The 15,728-nt window shown below is 41.9% G+C and overlaps 1 protein-coding gene across 1 annotated transcript in view; it reads right to left on the bottom strand.

Moving 5' to 3' along the window:
• gbf1 (golgi brefeldin A resistant guanine nucleotide exchange factor 1) overlaps positions 1-15,728 on the bottom strand; it is an 84,944-nt gene that overhangs the window by 44,464 nt on the left and 24,752 nt on the right. The window contains 1 exon segment of the mRNA XM_054599626.1: positions 1,969-2,100. Within this exon segment, the coding sequence (XP_054455601.1) occupies positions 1,969-2,100 (132 nt within the window).

Genomic DNA, 15,728 nt, shown 5'->3' with positions numbered 1-15,728 from the left:
CATTTTGAGTTGCAACTGTCAGCAACAACGATTCAGTTAAGAAAATGTAGCAATCAAATATGAAATATATCATGTGTGTGACATTCTGCAAACACAAAATGTAAAAATAGTGTGGGTACTTAAAATAAAAACACAGACCAAAAACGGGCATTAAACATTATCATTGGAAAGCTAAGTGATATTTTGCAGACTTGACTTAAAATGTCTACAGTGCAGCTCTCCTTGAAAATCTGGTCTTTCTGCACTTTCATGAGAAATTATGTCTTTAGTGTTCTCTGGGAGAGTACGACACATTCTTCAGATCGGGTTTCATTACTCTTTGAACTCACATTCAATATCAGATGCTCGTAGCCCTACCCCACCCACACTACCACGACAAATGGAAGCATGGCTGAGTAAAGGGAGGAGAGGCCAGCGTTGTGCTGTTGCGGAACAAAAGTCAAACCGAGATGCGACGGCTTTAATAAAGTTGTGGAACTATCGTCATATTTCTGTGTCGTCTTCGGAAACAACTGGAGAGTGAGACTCGTCAGCATGCTGCATCGGCACAGTTGTGCTCCCCTTAGAACAATGCTGGTGGTGGTGCGATGGCGTGGGGGTGGGGATGGGGTGGGGGGATCAGGGGAGCTGGTGTCGGGTCTAGAGCGACACGGGGAGCGATCTGTGAGGTGATCTCTGACCAGATAGTGTGACATCTGTGTGAGCCTTGGCAGACAGAACTTTCACATAAACACACGAGGTTTTGTTTTAAAGAAATTGCAGTTCCAACATGAACATAGTAACATAAATAGTAAAAAGACTTGGAACATTCAACAATGAGAGGAACATTCCCAGAAGCTCCTTATACAGAGCGCAGTGCTCCTGTTAGCTCATATTTAGCTAAGCGAAGGCTGCAGCTGTTTTGACAGCAACGTGACATCGACTCAACACCTGATGTTTAGACCCTACGTTTCAGAAGACGCCAGGCAAGAAGCTTGCAAGTACAAGTACAGTTAGGCTACCCTACAGACACATTGCATTAAAAAGATGTTCTCCTAATACATACACATCCACCATTAAAGACATCCAGATACACGACATCAGCCAGCATACAACACTAGTTTATAATATTATTATAAATAAATTAAGGAGGTGGACCAAACTAGTCAAAGATGACATCTGATTTAACAAAACAGTCTTGCAAATGAATGACTGGTTCAAGTGCAGGATAAGAGAAACACACTTGAAAAACAGAATCCTACATTTAAAGAGTGTTATTAGTTTTTTGTGTAGCCATACCGACACATATCTAAGGTGGTCATCACTCATCTGGTTACAAAAGGTTGGTTCTGCAGGTAGGTCTCCGTGTGACCGTCCCCTATCAACTCCTCTATAAGAACTTTGTCATTGGTTGTGTGTGGACCTTTACAGATAATGGCCACGTAAAGTAGACCCATATCTGGACCAGGTTCCTGGAAAAAGAACTATGTTCATTTTCATTTTCACATGAAACCATGCTGGTTCTCCCCCTTATTTCTTTAAACAAATATGTACAGTAGTCAACAGCAAAATACATTTGTTCTTTTTAAATATCGCATTGAATAACACATATGATATTTGTCAATATAAAAGATAATTTATAAATCAAGAAAGTCACAGTTTGCCACCATTGTTTTTGTAGCATCTTTTAGTTTTGTGTGAAACCGGTCAGTGTACTAGATCTCTTGACTTGCACAATTCACGCCACCAGCACATCTGTTACCCTGGCGTGTAGTTTTCCTAATTAGGTGTTTTAAGACAAAATGCAACTTCCTCGGCATCAAAATTGAAAACCATCACATTTGTAATTCATGGTACATTTCAAACAGGATCAAATAATTATTTTTATAGCTATTGACTACTGTACATATTTGATCAGAAAAAAGGTCCCATAATGGACAACCAGCAGGGCCAGGACTTTTCCTCTCTATTCTGATGAGGATCTCTTACCTATAAGGCCATAGGAAAGGAACTTGTTGACAGAAGTGAGGGCAAGGCCTGTGATTGGTCCGGTGGTGTCCTCGGAGCGAACCACTTCTAGGAAGGGCCTCAGAAAAACGTTTGGCTCAACATCAGAGAGCTCTGGAGAAAGGGAAAGACACAACACACACAATATGAGATCAGTGAAATCTTCAGACCTATGACTTTAGAAGAGAGCTTTAGTGAGAGGTAAGGACACGGACCGAACCAAGTGACAATGATGGAAGTACTAACGCTGCTGCATTAGTTGTTTTTTTCATGAGAGCTGTCGCTTTTTCTGTGCTCACAAAGTATATGCTATTTAACTTCAAATCATGATATTCCATCTCTTCCAGCAGCTGCTGTAGAGGATGCTGATTTGTGGTTCTATATTGACAGTAAACCTCAGAAACTGGCCCAACATTTTTTTTTAAAGCCAGATGAAAGAAAATGGCTTCAGCTCTCAACATAAAGCAATATCAGATAGATTGGTTTTTTTTAAAGCCTAAACAATAAAAATAGATAGATTTTACTTTCAAATAAAGTATCATTACTGCTCCCCTGCATCCCCAGCATCTCTACATCTCATAGAAGAGCCACACCATGGGGGTTCCTCTGTGGGGGCCTCTACCTCAGACATTACTGCACACACAAATAAGCAGGGAACAGAGTGTGCTGTGACGAGTATAATGTGCTCTCCCCCTGCACTCCATATCTATGTGAACAGCACTGCTGCCCTGAGGAGGCCCGATCAATGAGGAGTTAACTTCACACGGGGCTGAAAGCTCTCTGCTGCTTTGGGGTTATGAAGAATTTTCCGATATTAAGATAAGTAGTTAAATGAACTTGCTGTACAAAACATGTCAGTATTCACCCATACAAAAATGATGCTCATTCACACACACTCACACACCGATGGCACGGCCCTCTGGACCTATCTAGAGTTCTGGATCTTGCCAACAGACACTTTGACATGCGGACTGGAGGAGCCGAGAGCAAAGCACTGAATTATTTAAGTTCATATGCAATCGTGACTTTCAAACTAGAAAATACATTAAAAAGTTCAATGGCATTCATTCTCTGTATGGATTTGTTCATGTTTCACAAAGGGTTTAACCAGGCCTTACAACAATGGCTGCAATCATATCACACCCATACAGGGTGAGGTGTATATAGTTGTTTAAAATAATAAGATACATATTTTTGTTTTTTAACACACTGGTATTGGATTGGAACTCGGTATTGGCCGATACGTAGGTATTGCTCCAAAAAGTATTATATTTGGCCAATCAGCCACTGTTGTCATGGTAAACTGCCAGAACTGCCGCTGACTTGTCCTCTAGCAGCACTATAAGGTCTCAGAGTAAGAAGTCTTAATGACTTTCCATACAATTTGGTTCTGACATTCATGCTTAACATTGGTGAGCCTAGATTTTTTATCTTGCCCATCCATCAGGGCAAAGTTGAATGTCCCAATACTGCAAAACTAATGACATTCCCATCAGCCTAAACTAGACTTTTTGTTAAGTGCTAGCGGAGCAAATGTTAGCATGCTAACACACAAAACGTAATGTTGAGCACTGTCAAAAAATCAGCATGATAACATTAACATGTCATTGAGAGCATGTTAGCATGCTCGTGTTAACACTCAGAGCTACTAGTTAGATACAGAGTTGTAAAAAGGAGTAATTGGTTTGAACTGATTTCAAATGCATTTTTTAAAACAGTTTATATTATTTTTTTAAAACAAGGCCTTAAATATATATATATATATATATATATTTTTTTTTTATACAAACTTCCAATAATGACCCATTAGTGTCTATACAAAGGCCAATAGAATCCAACAGATCTTCCTCTGTAATCAGTTCCCAGAGGAGGAAGCTTCGCTGGGCATTCCTCTCTGGGAAACCACCCACTTCAATCGTCCCTCTCTTTCTCTGGAGAATTCAGAGCAAAAGGGGGTCAAGAGGGGGAGGCAAAAATACAAAACAGGTAAAACAACAACAGGGAAAATTAGTGGAGTCACGCATGGCGCTGTGAAATGTTGTGCCAGAGGAGTGCTCGCTGCAGCAATACCGTGAGGATTATGGTTTCTTAAGAGCTGCTCCACTCCAGACAAGAAAAAAACAACTTGGACTTCAAAAGCGCCTCGGAGAGTGTCCAACCATTTCCAAGAGTGCACATGTGACCGCCTCGCATTAGCGTGTGATATCCAATACCCCTGCAGCTTGTTTAGAAATCAAATATGAAATTATTTGGAAATTTACAGTCTTTTTATCGGCCGCCAGTTCACTTTTAGGCCTTGCTTTCAAAAGCAAATCTCTAACTTACTGCTTTATTGCATATTTTTTCATCTGGTGTTTAATTTAGTTGTTGTAAAATCTGAGAGCTTGGAGCAGTTTGTTTTTCCGGAGTGTACATTTAGCAACAACTGCACAAAAATAAACACGTGTACCCCTGCAAGATTTTAAAAAAACCATAGACTTGTGAATTATACACAATAAATATCAGTGATAACTTCTGAGGGAGTGAGACCTGTCCATCAGCTAGCAGAAAACTTTTTAAAGAGGGTTTTTGTGTCCCATTACTTTACAGTGTGGAAAGAGGGGAAGGAGGTTGCTCAAATGAATCCGTCAATAGATCCTGATGAAGACTTCATCAGAGGCGATCACCCTGTAAGTGCTATGGCTGCGTTCCCAAAGACCACAGATTGGAAAACTCAATTGTGTTGTATTGATCCAGCTGGCCATCGGCGAACAGGGGGCTGACAGGAGCGGTCTGTCGGTGGCCACCACCAATCTTCTTAAATAAAGTCTAAATACAGGCTCAGTACAGCGACTCAATCTCCGGAGCTTGTGGAGTGGAGTGAAATAAATAACACCGGGTACAGGCGTGGTGAGGCAATCATTCTATAACCAGGTTAACCTCTGGCTGACATTGACCAAAATAAAAACTGAGAAAAAAGAAAACGCAGGATTAAACGGGCTCAACCAGGCGTGCATGTTGCCATCTAAGGGCTGAGTCTGCTGGGTACAAGTCCTGATATAAGAGTGCATACAAGTCCAACTCCAGCTCAGCTAAATTGGTAAAAAAATAAAAGACAAAAAAGAGGTTTGTGAAATGAGCCCATTAGGATTCACCATGAACCTAATCCTATGTACCTTTACCATGCCGGAGCTCAAGCTCTCTGTTAGGAGCTGTAGTGAGAGTATCCAGCCATGTGTGGATTACCTCTCCAAATGACCCCAGCAACGAGAGAGAGGAGCGGCGGGGGTGGAACTTTGCCCCCAGGAGAGCACCTCGGGATGAGGCCATCTTTAACACATGCACATCTATTGGCACTGGAGCAGAAAAGGCTTAGAACACAGATGCACCGTATTGTCCAGAAAACAAGAGGAGAAACACAGCATAGGGAAGATCGAAAAATGAAACACAAACAGTACCTGCAGACAACCAGTCCATCTCTAATGAAATCATACAAATATTTCAATGTGGAGGCTCCAGAGATCTTTGCAGGGCTTTCTAAAGAGTCATGGGTTGTGCAAACAGGCCCGTCTTCCACAGAGTCAGTGTGGAGGAGCAGAAACAGAACAATCTCTTCTGATGGCCGGTTTGGCAGAAACAGAAGAGGATTATTACGGTACTGGCATTGCAACTGAGTAGCTTCCTTGTCTAACAAAAGCAAGTTAAACTACACTGGATATTGTCCAAATAGTACGAGAATGTTGCAAAGCTTATACGACTGTAAAATCCTAAATTGGTGTATCACAACATCTGGGCTCTACAGTGCTAGCACCTTCTCTACATATGCCAGTGATATTCAGGCCGGGAAAAATTATTTCTATGCACCTGTGTGGGAGAGACAGAGTTCTGACAGGTAGCAAGATTGCTTTTTAATCTTTACCCTCCTAGCTCTGTCATGTTGGACTTACAGGTCATGCACATAATTCAGACTGCCACTCAAAATGATTGATATAGTTCCTTTATGTGTATTACTATAAAAAGTGATGGTGGTTAATATTATTCCTTTGAAGTGGTTGAACTTAAGTTATGTGATCTGAATTTACTGTGCATTTTTACTCTGACGCACAATAACACTGAACAAGCAGAGAGAGAGACTCTCTGTGTCTGATGCTGCTCAAACAAAAAAGCCAATTTTCCAAAGTAGAAAGCTGTTGGAACGTGTGTGTAGTGAGGCTGCTGTGAAGGAGTCACTGACTGTCATTTTGATCGGGGTACAGTGGGGCTACAGGCATTCACAAAGGAATACTACCACTGCAGCCGCTGGGTTAGCCAAGCTCATTTGTGATCCATTAAAAAAAAAAAAAACACAACAGCATGAAGAAATGAATGTGCTTGTCTAATATTTCAGTGGCGTGGTGAGTGTGGTTGTTTGTCCGTGCTGTCCACTGTGAAACACCACAGCTGACAGCAAAAACCCAAGGAGTGCACATAAATTAGACATGTGACATAAGCTTTCTCATTTTTGCGTTTTGCTGTCGTTCATGGTGGGAGTATTTCGCCGCCTGTGCTCTTACACACACATGGAGCTCAGCGGAGAGGAGGAGAGACGGACAGAGGAGAGTTGAAGCGTTGGCGACAAACACCTGTGTGACAGCTGACGAAACACAAAGGAAGGTCGGATTGTAAAACCGTACTGTAGGATTTAAGACTACTAAACAGAGAGATGTACAATAGCGGCTGTGACTTAGCCAACATGTATAAAGTCAATGCATCTATACGTGTAGACAGAAGCAGAAGAAACGTGTGAAGGAACTACCTTGTCCATCACTGCAGCAGAAACCTGTGCGCTCTCAACCCCAACACTGACCCCCAGCTGACAAGCTTTCAGTGAAAATAGCCAAAACTAAATGACACCTTCTCTAAAAAGCAACAGAGAGGCAGAGAGAGGGGAGCAGCAGTGAGGGAGGGGTGAATCCACCCCCTTTGACCGACGCAGCGGCCCAAAACCAAACACTGATGGTTATTGATCTGGACCTCTTCAGCTGCTAAAATTAAGAGTCAGGGTCCTTGGTTGCAATGCTGAGGGGAGAGGCAACACTCTTAACAAGACCAGCAAGGCTAAATGAAATCCAGGGAGAATTCTGCTGTTCATCTGCCGAACAAAGTCCTGCACTACAGTATTCTTATCCATCTGTCGGGAGAAGTTTGATGAACGTCAGCTCTCCTTAGCCCCCCCTTCATTCATTCTCCCTCTCTCCCCTCGGTCCCTGTATTCTCCTGAATGAAATTGACACTTGTGGATGGGGGCAATTAGGATGAAACAATGCTATGGAGCTCCATATGGTCATTTCATTGGGCCACAGTGGTATTTTATAGATGCTTGGAACAATGCCTCTGCACAACCTAAACAGGCAATTTGAAAGCCCTGGAGAAATTAAAACTTTCTAAAATGCTGGGGAAGGGCGGCTGTAATGGCTACTGCAGGGGAGCATTTCCTGAAGGGCTACATTGAATATAGTTTGCATTTGTATTTACAAGAACACTGTATCCAGATTGTTCAAAAAGCAGAGAACCAACAGCCTTACAAGCTTTCATAAGCTCCTGAAGCCTAATCAATCAAAAGATGTCTTCCACATCGCTTCTTCAGAAAAATAACAAATGGAACAGTTGCTAATTATATTTATCTCAGAGAAAACACATGAGAACTCAACCTTCAGCGTGCGGGCCGGTTGTGATTCTGGTTCTGTATTTCTAATGCTGTTGTTTGAGTTTTATTCGTTATGAAATAAGAAGCATTTCTCAAAAAGTTGGTGTGTTTTATGCATGTTTGTACTCCCAAGAGGTAAAGAAAATAATAATAATGAATTCCTACCAAATAAACAGATGAGTGCATAGTGGAATATTGGCATATTAATTAGTAATTACAGCTTTTAGAACTTGAACTGTCACCTGCATCATCAGAAAATGCAGAAAACAAAAGAGGAATTTTACTTACAGAAACTTGGATAACTAGTCTCACTTCACATCTCTATTTGGGTTCAGAGGCGAGTAGATTTGTGAGTATCCTTCAGTCCTTAATAGCATCATCCTTTTATTGTTAGAGCGAATCAACATAACACTAATGACAATATTAACACGACACAAAACGGTTAAATTAGACAATTACACTGTTAAAAGACGCAACAACAAACTCTACTGTCATCCTTTAATGCCGGGGCATCATCCAGACACTCTACTGCAGTCCCATAAATAATCCTAGTAAGACACAATTTTAAATGACTTATCCGAAAGCAAATCATTTCCACAGATGGAGCTTTAATGAATAGCTCTAGATTTCACCTGCATCATCATTGGAGCATAAGTATGTGTGATCTGCCTCCTCATCATCTTTCAATGAAAAGTCACAGAACTCCCAACATTCCATTCTTTGTTTGCTACAACTGATATTAAAGACAACACCACTGAAGACCAAACAAGCACACAGCACCGGCTGCAACCTCTGACCCAGAAGGCTCTGTTCAAATTGCCCTTTGGACCTCATGCTGATCATGAACGCAAACTGGAGCTCCTGCCACTGGGATGAGAGACTGTGAGTATGTATGTGTGTGTGTGTGTGTGTGTGTGTGTGTGTATGTGTGTGTGTGTGTGTGTGTGTGTGTGTGTGTGTGTGTGTGTGTGTGTGTGTGTGTGTGTGTGTGTGTGTGTGTGTGTGTGTGTGTGTGTGTGTGTGTGTGTGGATATGAATATGAATGCGTTAGAGGCAGGTATTACGCCCAGGTGACAGGGCCTGTACAAAGAGTAAAGTAGTAAATGTAGGCAACAATTTTAACTACAACCTTTAAGTCTCTCTCTCTCGGTCTCTCTCTCTGCGTGTGTCATCACATCTTCTCCTCTCCTTGTTCACATAGCCAGCGGCAGCATGCCTTTTAGTGCATGGTAGTGCATGTGAGCGTGCCCGACTGGTTAGCTCACGGCCGTCGCTCTTCACTGCTCTGATACAACAGTTACATTTGATAGCGCCGTCCAGACGACAGCGTTGTCACGGGAGCGTAGAACCCACATTCTGGTTCCCCCTCAGGTAAACACGGTTAGTCAAGTTAGCACCGTTAGTTACTGGATGTTGGCTCAGGCATCGCAATGTTGAGATCTGTTGGGAAGTGCTCCCAATCTCAATCATCACCTTTAAATATGACATTTTTGTTGACTACAGTGGCTGTATGGAGTCACGATGGATAGTTAAACTATATGTGCACCTATGGCACTTTGAGGGACTGTTGTTGTCTGGCTACCTTGTAGTGAATATTTGCTCTTCTTCTGTGTTCTCAGCGAGATATTATCTCAGCTCAGCAGAGGTGAAGCCATGGAAGTCGGCCCAACAGTGTGGAGATTCTCTTTTGTTCAGTCTGCCCGTGACGCCATATAACCACGTAGCTAATGCTAACAGCAGCTGCCTGGAGGTATCGGGGGAACAAATTAATTAGTGAGCTGATTTTGATTCTACTGAAACTGATTATTAAACGGGATGTTGTTCCCTTCCTGTCGGGGGAGAAATGGATCTCTAAAAGGTTTTAGCAAAATTATTTCTTATGTTCAAAAACTATTCTTTTAAGCAGCATTGTGTTTCACCACAAAAAAGAAGCAGAACCAGTAAAAATAAGTAGGTGCGGTCACACAGCATGACTTCATCACCAAACCCTGCCTGGGTCAGGGGCCTGCCAGCCACTGTGCTGCTTTGCACCTGTTATCCTGTACATAAAATGTATTTTCTATGCTGCATACTTTGAACAGAGGCCACATTATTCCAGCGGGGAGCTGGCCGAGCCCCAACGTCCACTTAATGTGTTCCACAGCCTGCTGTCCCCTCATGATGGATGGACATACTTTACGCTCAGCATACTTATAAATAACGGATGTTTTATCATGCTAAATTCAAACCTGAGGAAGTGCAAATGACCATGAATGTGTGCTGTATAGGAGGGAAATATGTTGTAACACTATGAGCTCAAAGAAGTAATTTGTCAGGATTCCATTCGTGTAAAAGAACAGTCTTTAAATTAATTCTCTTTCATGGTAAAATATCTTTGTCCTTCATGGAAGCAGACAAAACATCAGCTCTTTAAACAATTCTTCGAATGACCTGCCTTGCCATAAAGTGCAGCCATCCAATCCAAATCATTTCATTTCATTTCATATTGATGCATAAGTGTTTGCTTGTAGTGTCACACTGACGTGCCCTTCAGATGAGGCAGGCTCGTATTATCACCTCTATTTCCAGAAAAACAAACAGTGGAGAGCAAGACGCACAATTTCCATCCCATCCTCTAACCATGTACCCTTGCCAATGTCAGCATGTGTCTTGGTTAAGTTGTTGGGCGGGGAAAGAAGGAAGGGGAAGAGGACAGGAGGAGGGAGGGAGAGAGGAGGGGGGGGACACATGCGTCGGGGTATTGAGTTTTGGAGAGCTAGAAGTTGGGTACAGTAGAGGGTTAAGCTGCAGATGGTATCCATTCGGCAGGATAAACCAGCACACATGCTCGGGGCTCGGACTGGATTTTCACCCCTCTTGATGAGGACCGCCATCCACAAGTGCAAGAAAGAATAATGGATGGAGCCCAAGACAAGTATGGTGAACCCGTAAAGCAACTACAAGGTAGAATTTGCCAAGAAAGATTAGAATGCATTGACAACAATTCACACAAATGCACGGAATATGGCCATTGAACTGGACACCTCTAAAGCAATGGAACAAGAGGGAAACAGAACTAAATGGAAACCTTGTCGGTTAGCCTAACCTAGCTGGTCAAAGTGCTTTTCTTTTTCTTTTTCTTTTTTAAATTGTGGCCAAGTTTCTAAAAGCTAGTCACAGTATGGGTGGTGGAAAAAATGTATTCTTAGATGCGTCACGATTCTCTCATGAACGATTATGACCCGATGCAGAGAACTCAATAATCGAACATTTAAAACTCAATTCTCAACGTTATGATCGCCTGTAACAATTCTGTGACACCGGGCTGTCCGTTCATTACCTCTGCCCCTGAACGCAACACACGTAATACAGGTGCGTCTTGTTTACGTTCTAAGCTAGGCTAAATACTAGCAGAGTTTTAGTGAGAGCGGTGGAGCTTGAGCAGCCGATTATGGAAACATTTAGCTTATTGTTCTTCCGCACAACTCGGAAATGGCGAAATTAATCACAAAGTACATTGCAACTTTTTTTCCCCAAGGATTTACGTCCTTACTCAGTCATTGAGGTCAGAGCTTTCGCGCTATTTTGGGCACTTTGGAAGCACGATACAACATTCATCTGGACGGTAAAGTAAAGTATTGGAATTACTGAAGAAATGGTGGATAGTAGTAGGACGCTATGCGTGACATCCGTTGCCATAGAATGTTGTGTCACTGTAACCGCGCACTTTATTAAATCTAATTCAATTCAATTTATTTTGTACAGCCCAAAATCACAAATCGCAAATTTGCCTCAGAGGGCTTTACGATCTGTACACATACGACATCCTCTGTCCCAGGACCGTCACATCGGCACAGGAAAAACTCCCCTAAAAAAAAACCTTTAACGGGAAGATTAAAGAATCACTGTATGTTTAGTTTTACCACATGTATTTTAATGCATCAAGATGAATCCATACTAGTTTTATAATCGCATCGTAGCCCTCTGCATCATAAACGAATCGTGAAGTGCACAGAGAATCAAACCCCTACTAGTCAGTGGAGTCAATAACTTAAATTCCTGGATATTAAATGTTCACTTGGAATTTTCTGTAGTGGACCCAGTAATAGTTGTTCTTAAAGTAGGATATGACATGATGTGGTTGACCTACGTGCGAGTCAAAAATTGAGGATCATCTGCGTCACTTTGTGAAGCCTCTGAGGACATTGAAGCTTTAAGCTTTGCTTATGCGCTGTCCCTGGAACACGGCTGCACGCATCAAAAGTGATGTCATCGTTCCTCTGAAATGAAATGATCAAATTTGCAAGCCACCTGGCATTTCGGAGAAAACTGCAACAGATAACGTGCCTCTGTGCACACTCTTAGCTCATGTACCACGGGGGTCTCGTTCAAGCATGAACCAAGCTTAACTGAGGACTTTTGCTCTTTTTCATTTTGAAAGATCTACGGCCAACGGGGAAACTCCCAACACACCAATGGTGTGACTTCATCACTCACTCAGTAAGTCAGGGCTAGACTTCCGTGTTTGTAATAATTTCCACAACAAGTACACAAAGTGACATCAAATAAAAACAGAACGCAGACAGATAGGAGCTGATGAGAGAAAGCAGGCAAGAATATGTCAGATGTGGGGAGAGAGAGAAAAAGCAGTGAACAAAGCTGTGGCGTGAGGGAGTGTAGAGTTATCCTCTTTATTTGTTTCACCTGCTGCACTCCTTCAGCTCCCCACTAATGGCATTCCCATGGGGTCGGAGAGATTCCAGAAACCACGCACTGTACAGGCCGAGTCTACTATGTTCACACAGGACACAATGCCCACTGCCACAGAGGCTCACACTGCAACTTCACTCTGCCGGGTGTTACACACGGTCACCGACAACAAGCTGATGTATAGTGTTTGAAAACTGCTGTGGCATGGACGAGGCTCACAGGACACTCCACTATCACAAAGCATTATTACATTAACTGGGTTTTTTGGACTCAAATAGCTGCTTTATACATTTATATTAAAGTCAGCATGACATATGTGTGGATGTCGGTACATTTAATTCTATTGAATGTACGCATATCTGGAACAACAACAATCCTTGTGTCTTTGAGTTGCTGACACAACTCAAAGACGCAAGGATTGTAAAGGCCAAAAGATGTGACATGCTTGATATTTTAGCCAATAATTATTCAATGGTTATGCCAAAATGTTAAGATACGCACGGTACCAACTGTATTTGGTATTCTTGATTGTCACACAGTTACGCTGGTTGGTGCCGGAAGTGGTGGTTCTCAGAAACAGACACCCCCCTGTAACTTTGTGCAGTACGGGGTCTTGAGTTTACAGAACGATATGCATTACACAAAATACATAACGTCAGCAAGAATACTTCTTAATGACTGAACTCATAGAAGAATACTTTTGAACTAAGATGATTGAAACATCTTAGTTCAACCGCAGCAAAACTGAACCTCAAAATAAAATAAAAAACCTTAGAAGGTTGATGATGTCTTGTGTCACTCCAGCCTGCAAAGAAACAGAAGATGAGGCTACAATGGCCACAAGATCACATAAACTGGACAACAGGTAAGGTTCAGAGGTAAAGAAAAAAAAAAGAAAGAAATGGATTTGATTCCATTTGGATTGTGACACGCAAATGAACCGGACTTATTAACTTTAGATAACTTGTCTCTTATCAGACCATTTGTTTCAATTTTTGTATGAGCAAAAAGCAATGTGGAAAACATTTGGCTAATGTTAGCATACCTCTCATTGTAGACAGCGTTGACTGTCACTTTCACAAGTTGTAATGAAAAACTTCCCTGATGGCCGTTAATTCCAGAAGTGACTTGACGACAGGCCGAAATGAAACTTTGAGTTGTCTGGTTAATGTGCTCTAAAAGAACACCACTATAGTCAGAGTCCATCCGGGGAGGGTGGCCCCCCTCTGTTGCCCAACCATTGGAGGGGTTTTTGGGGAGGTTTTTAATTTTTCAATGTTAGGGTCCAAGTACAGAGGATGTCGTATGCTGAACAGATTGTAAAGCCCTCTGAGGCAAATTTGTGATTTGTGGTATTCGGCTTATAAATTCAATTGAATTGAATAGTAAAGTAGGTAGTAATGTGACTATGATGCAACATGACTCATCTGACGATTTCACATTTAAAAATATTCTGGTTGATATCCTGGTTCCATATAACAATATCAATATTGATAAATTGGCCAACTCAAACAGGTATCATGACATGACCGTACACACCTCCACCACCCACAGCACGAAGGAGTTGATACAAATCAGATCAAAAGTTCCAAAACTCCAGAGTGAAACCCTTCAAAACTTCTACTGAACCAACTGAGGACCATGGTCGATTTCCCTCACATTACAGTCACAGCCAGCTGTACCATCACTGGTGGGGCTTTAACTACTCTTGAGGCTGGCTGAGGATGACAATAAGCCGATATATCAACAAAGAAGCCCTGAATTTAATAAAAGTCCCTTTGTGCTTTGAAGTCTAAGAATTGTGTTCAATGGTATTTTAGATTTCAGATTTAGGACAGACTCAAAAAGTGACAATAAAAAGTTTGGATGGATATGTAGGTGGATTTGATATATGTTATTCCTTTAACACACTATGTTACTGACAAATAAGGGATGTGCTTGTAGAACATGCTGAGGAATTTCAACAACATGCAGGTAAGCAAGATTCAGTGGAGAGCCCGGTCATCCCCGCCTCAGTGTGCAAGCCCTCATATGAATGGAACCACAGCTCATCTCATCAGTACTAACAGGCTGATACTACTGTATTTAGACATGATGCTCGCTTTATACCCACACAGCATTGACAGCAAATCCTCTGTGTGCGTCTAATAAATGGCAGCAGTTAGGTAGTATGGCTTAGTCTAAAGTCACCTAATGACTATATTATGAGCCGCAGCATTAAGAGGGATTAATATTAATCTGGGCTGTTTCAGTTTACCTTGGGCAGAGGGGGAGGCTGCTTTTAACGGGACATCGGAGCAGCATGTGCTCCCCTGGCCAGCAGCTAGTCAGCCAGTTCCCAAACAAGGCTAATGTACATTACAATGTTGGTTTTGCATGCTGATCAATGCCAAAGAAAAGGCCTGGCTGGTGATCCATCTCCAGGACTACCTGCTGTTTAGCTAGTCCGGAGCACACACATTAATAAAGAGCCTCCCTTACATAGAGCACCTCAGCCTGTGCTCTGTATAGCCGGGATCAACACCCAAATAAACAGAATGTGAGACTGAGCATACACAGCTGAAAGCCTCAAGGTCCATCCGGTGACCACTCCTGAGCCCCAGCAGCTATCCTCATTCTGCTAACGCCACTGTGCAGTGAGAACAAAGGCTGATATGATTTACAGTGCACCAAGTAAATGTAGGAACGCCAAAAACGTATATACAAATAAGAGCAATATTTTTAATGATAATTTGAAAAAAAAAAAAAAAAAAAAAAAAAAACATTAGAAAAAAGGAACAGTAGAGAAAAGATGATTATGTTTTGTCCCACAATTTATGTCACTAATGTAAGAAACATTTGTATTCAATTTATACATAGCACTTTAAGCAGATTTTTTTTTCCATGAATTGTTATTGTTTTTCATTACAATAAATATTTTCAATTTAACATCATTCAATGAGTCCATTCCAGTATATATCGTGGCATAGGAGCCGGGTAATGACAAAATGTGGGTCTAGTCCCTCTTTTTCCCCGTTTGTGCTGTGACTTCCATCTAAGATTTGAGATTGTGTAATTTGGGGCATTTGGTACTTAGTAGTGTTTGGGATTTGTATATTTGCAACATTTGGGTCAATTAAATGGTAAAAACAGTTTGGAGAAGAAGTTTGATTGTAGCCTAGTTATTTGTGCTTAAGGTTGGGCTCAGTCACGCTCGTGTCAATGCACTGGATTTTCTTTTAATGTGCCTTGCATTTCATAACAGCTCTTTCCAGAGAATACACGCATGCGCAAGCCTTAGTGTCATGTAAGCTCTCCACATGCGGCAGGTCGCCCTCTCCATGGCAACACATGGTGACTTTCGAAACAACAGAGGCTTAGAGGGGACATTTCTGACGACTGATGCCAC

Source organism: Anoplopoma fimbria, chromosome 6, assembly GCF_027596085.1.
Source record: "Anoplopoma fimbria isolate UVic2021 breed Golden Eagle Sablefish chromosome 6, Afim_UVic_2022, whole genome shotgun sequence".
NCBI lineage: Eukaryota > Metazoa > Chordata > Actinopteri > Perciformes > Anoplopomatidae > Anoplopoma > Anoplopoma fimbria.
This window is presented reverse-complemented; position numbering and strand designations above follow the sequence as displayed.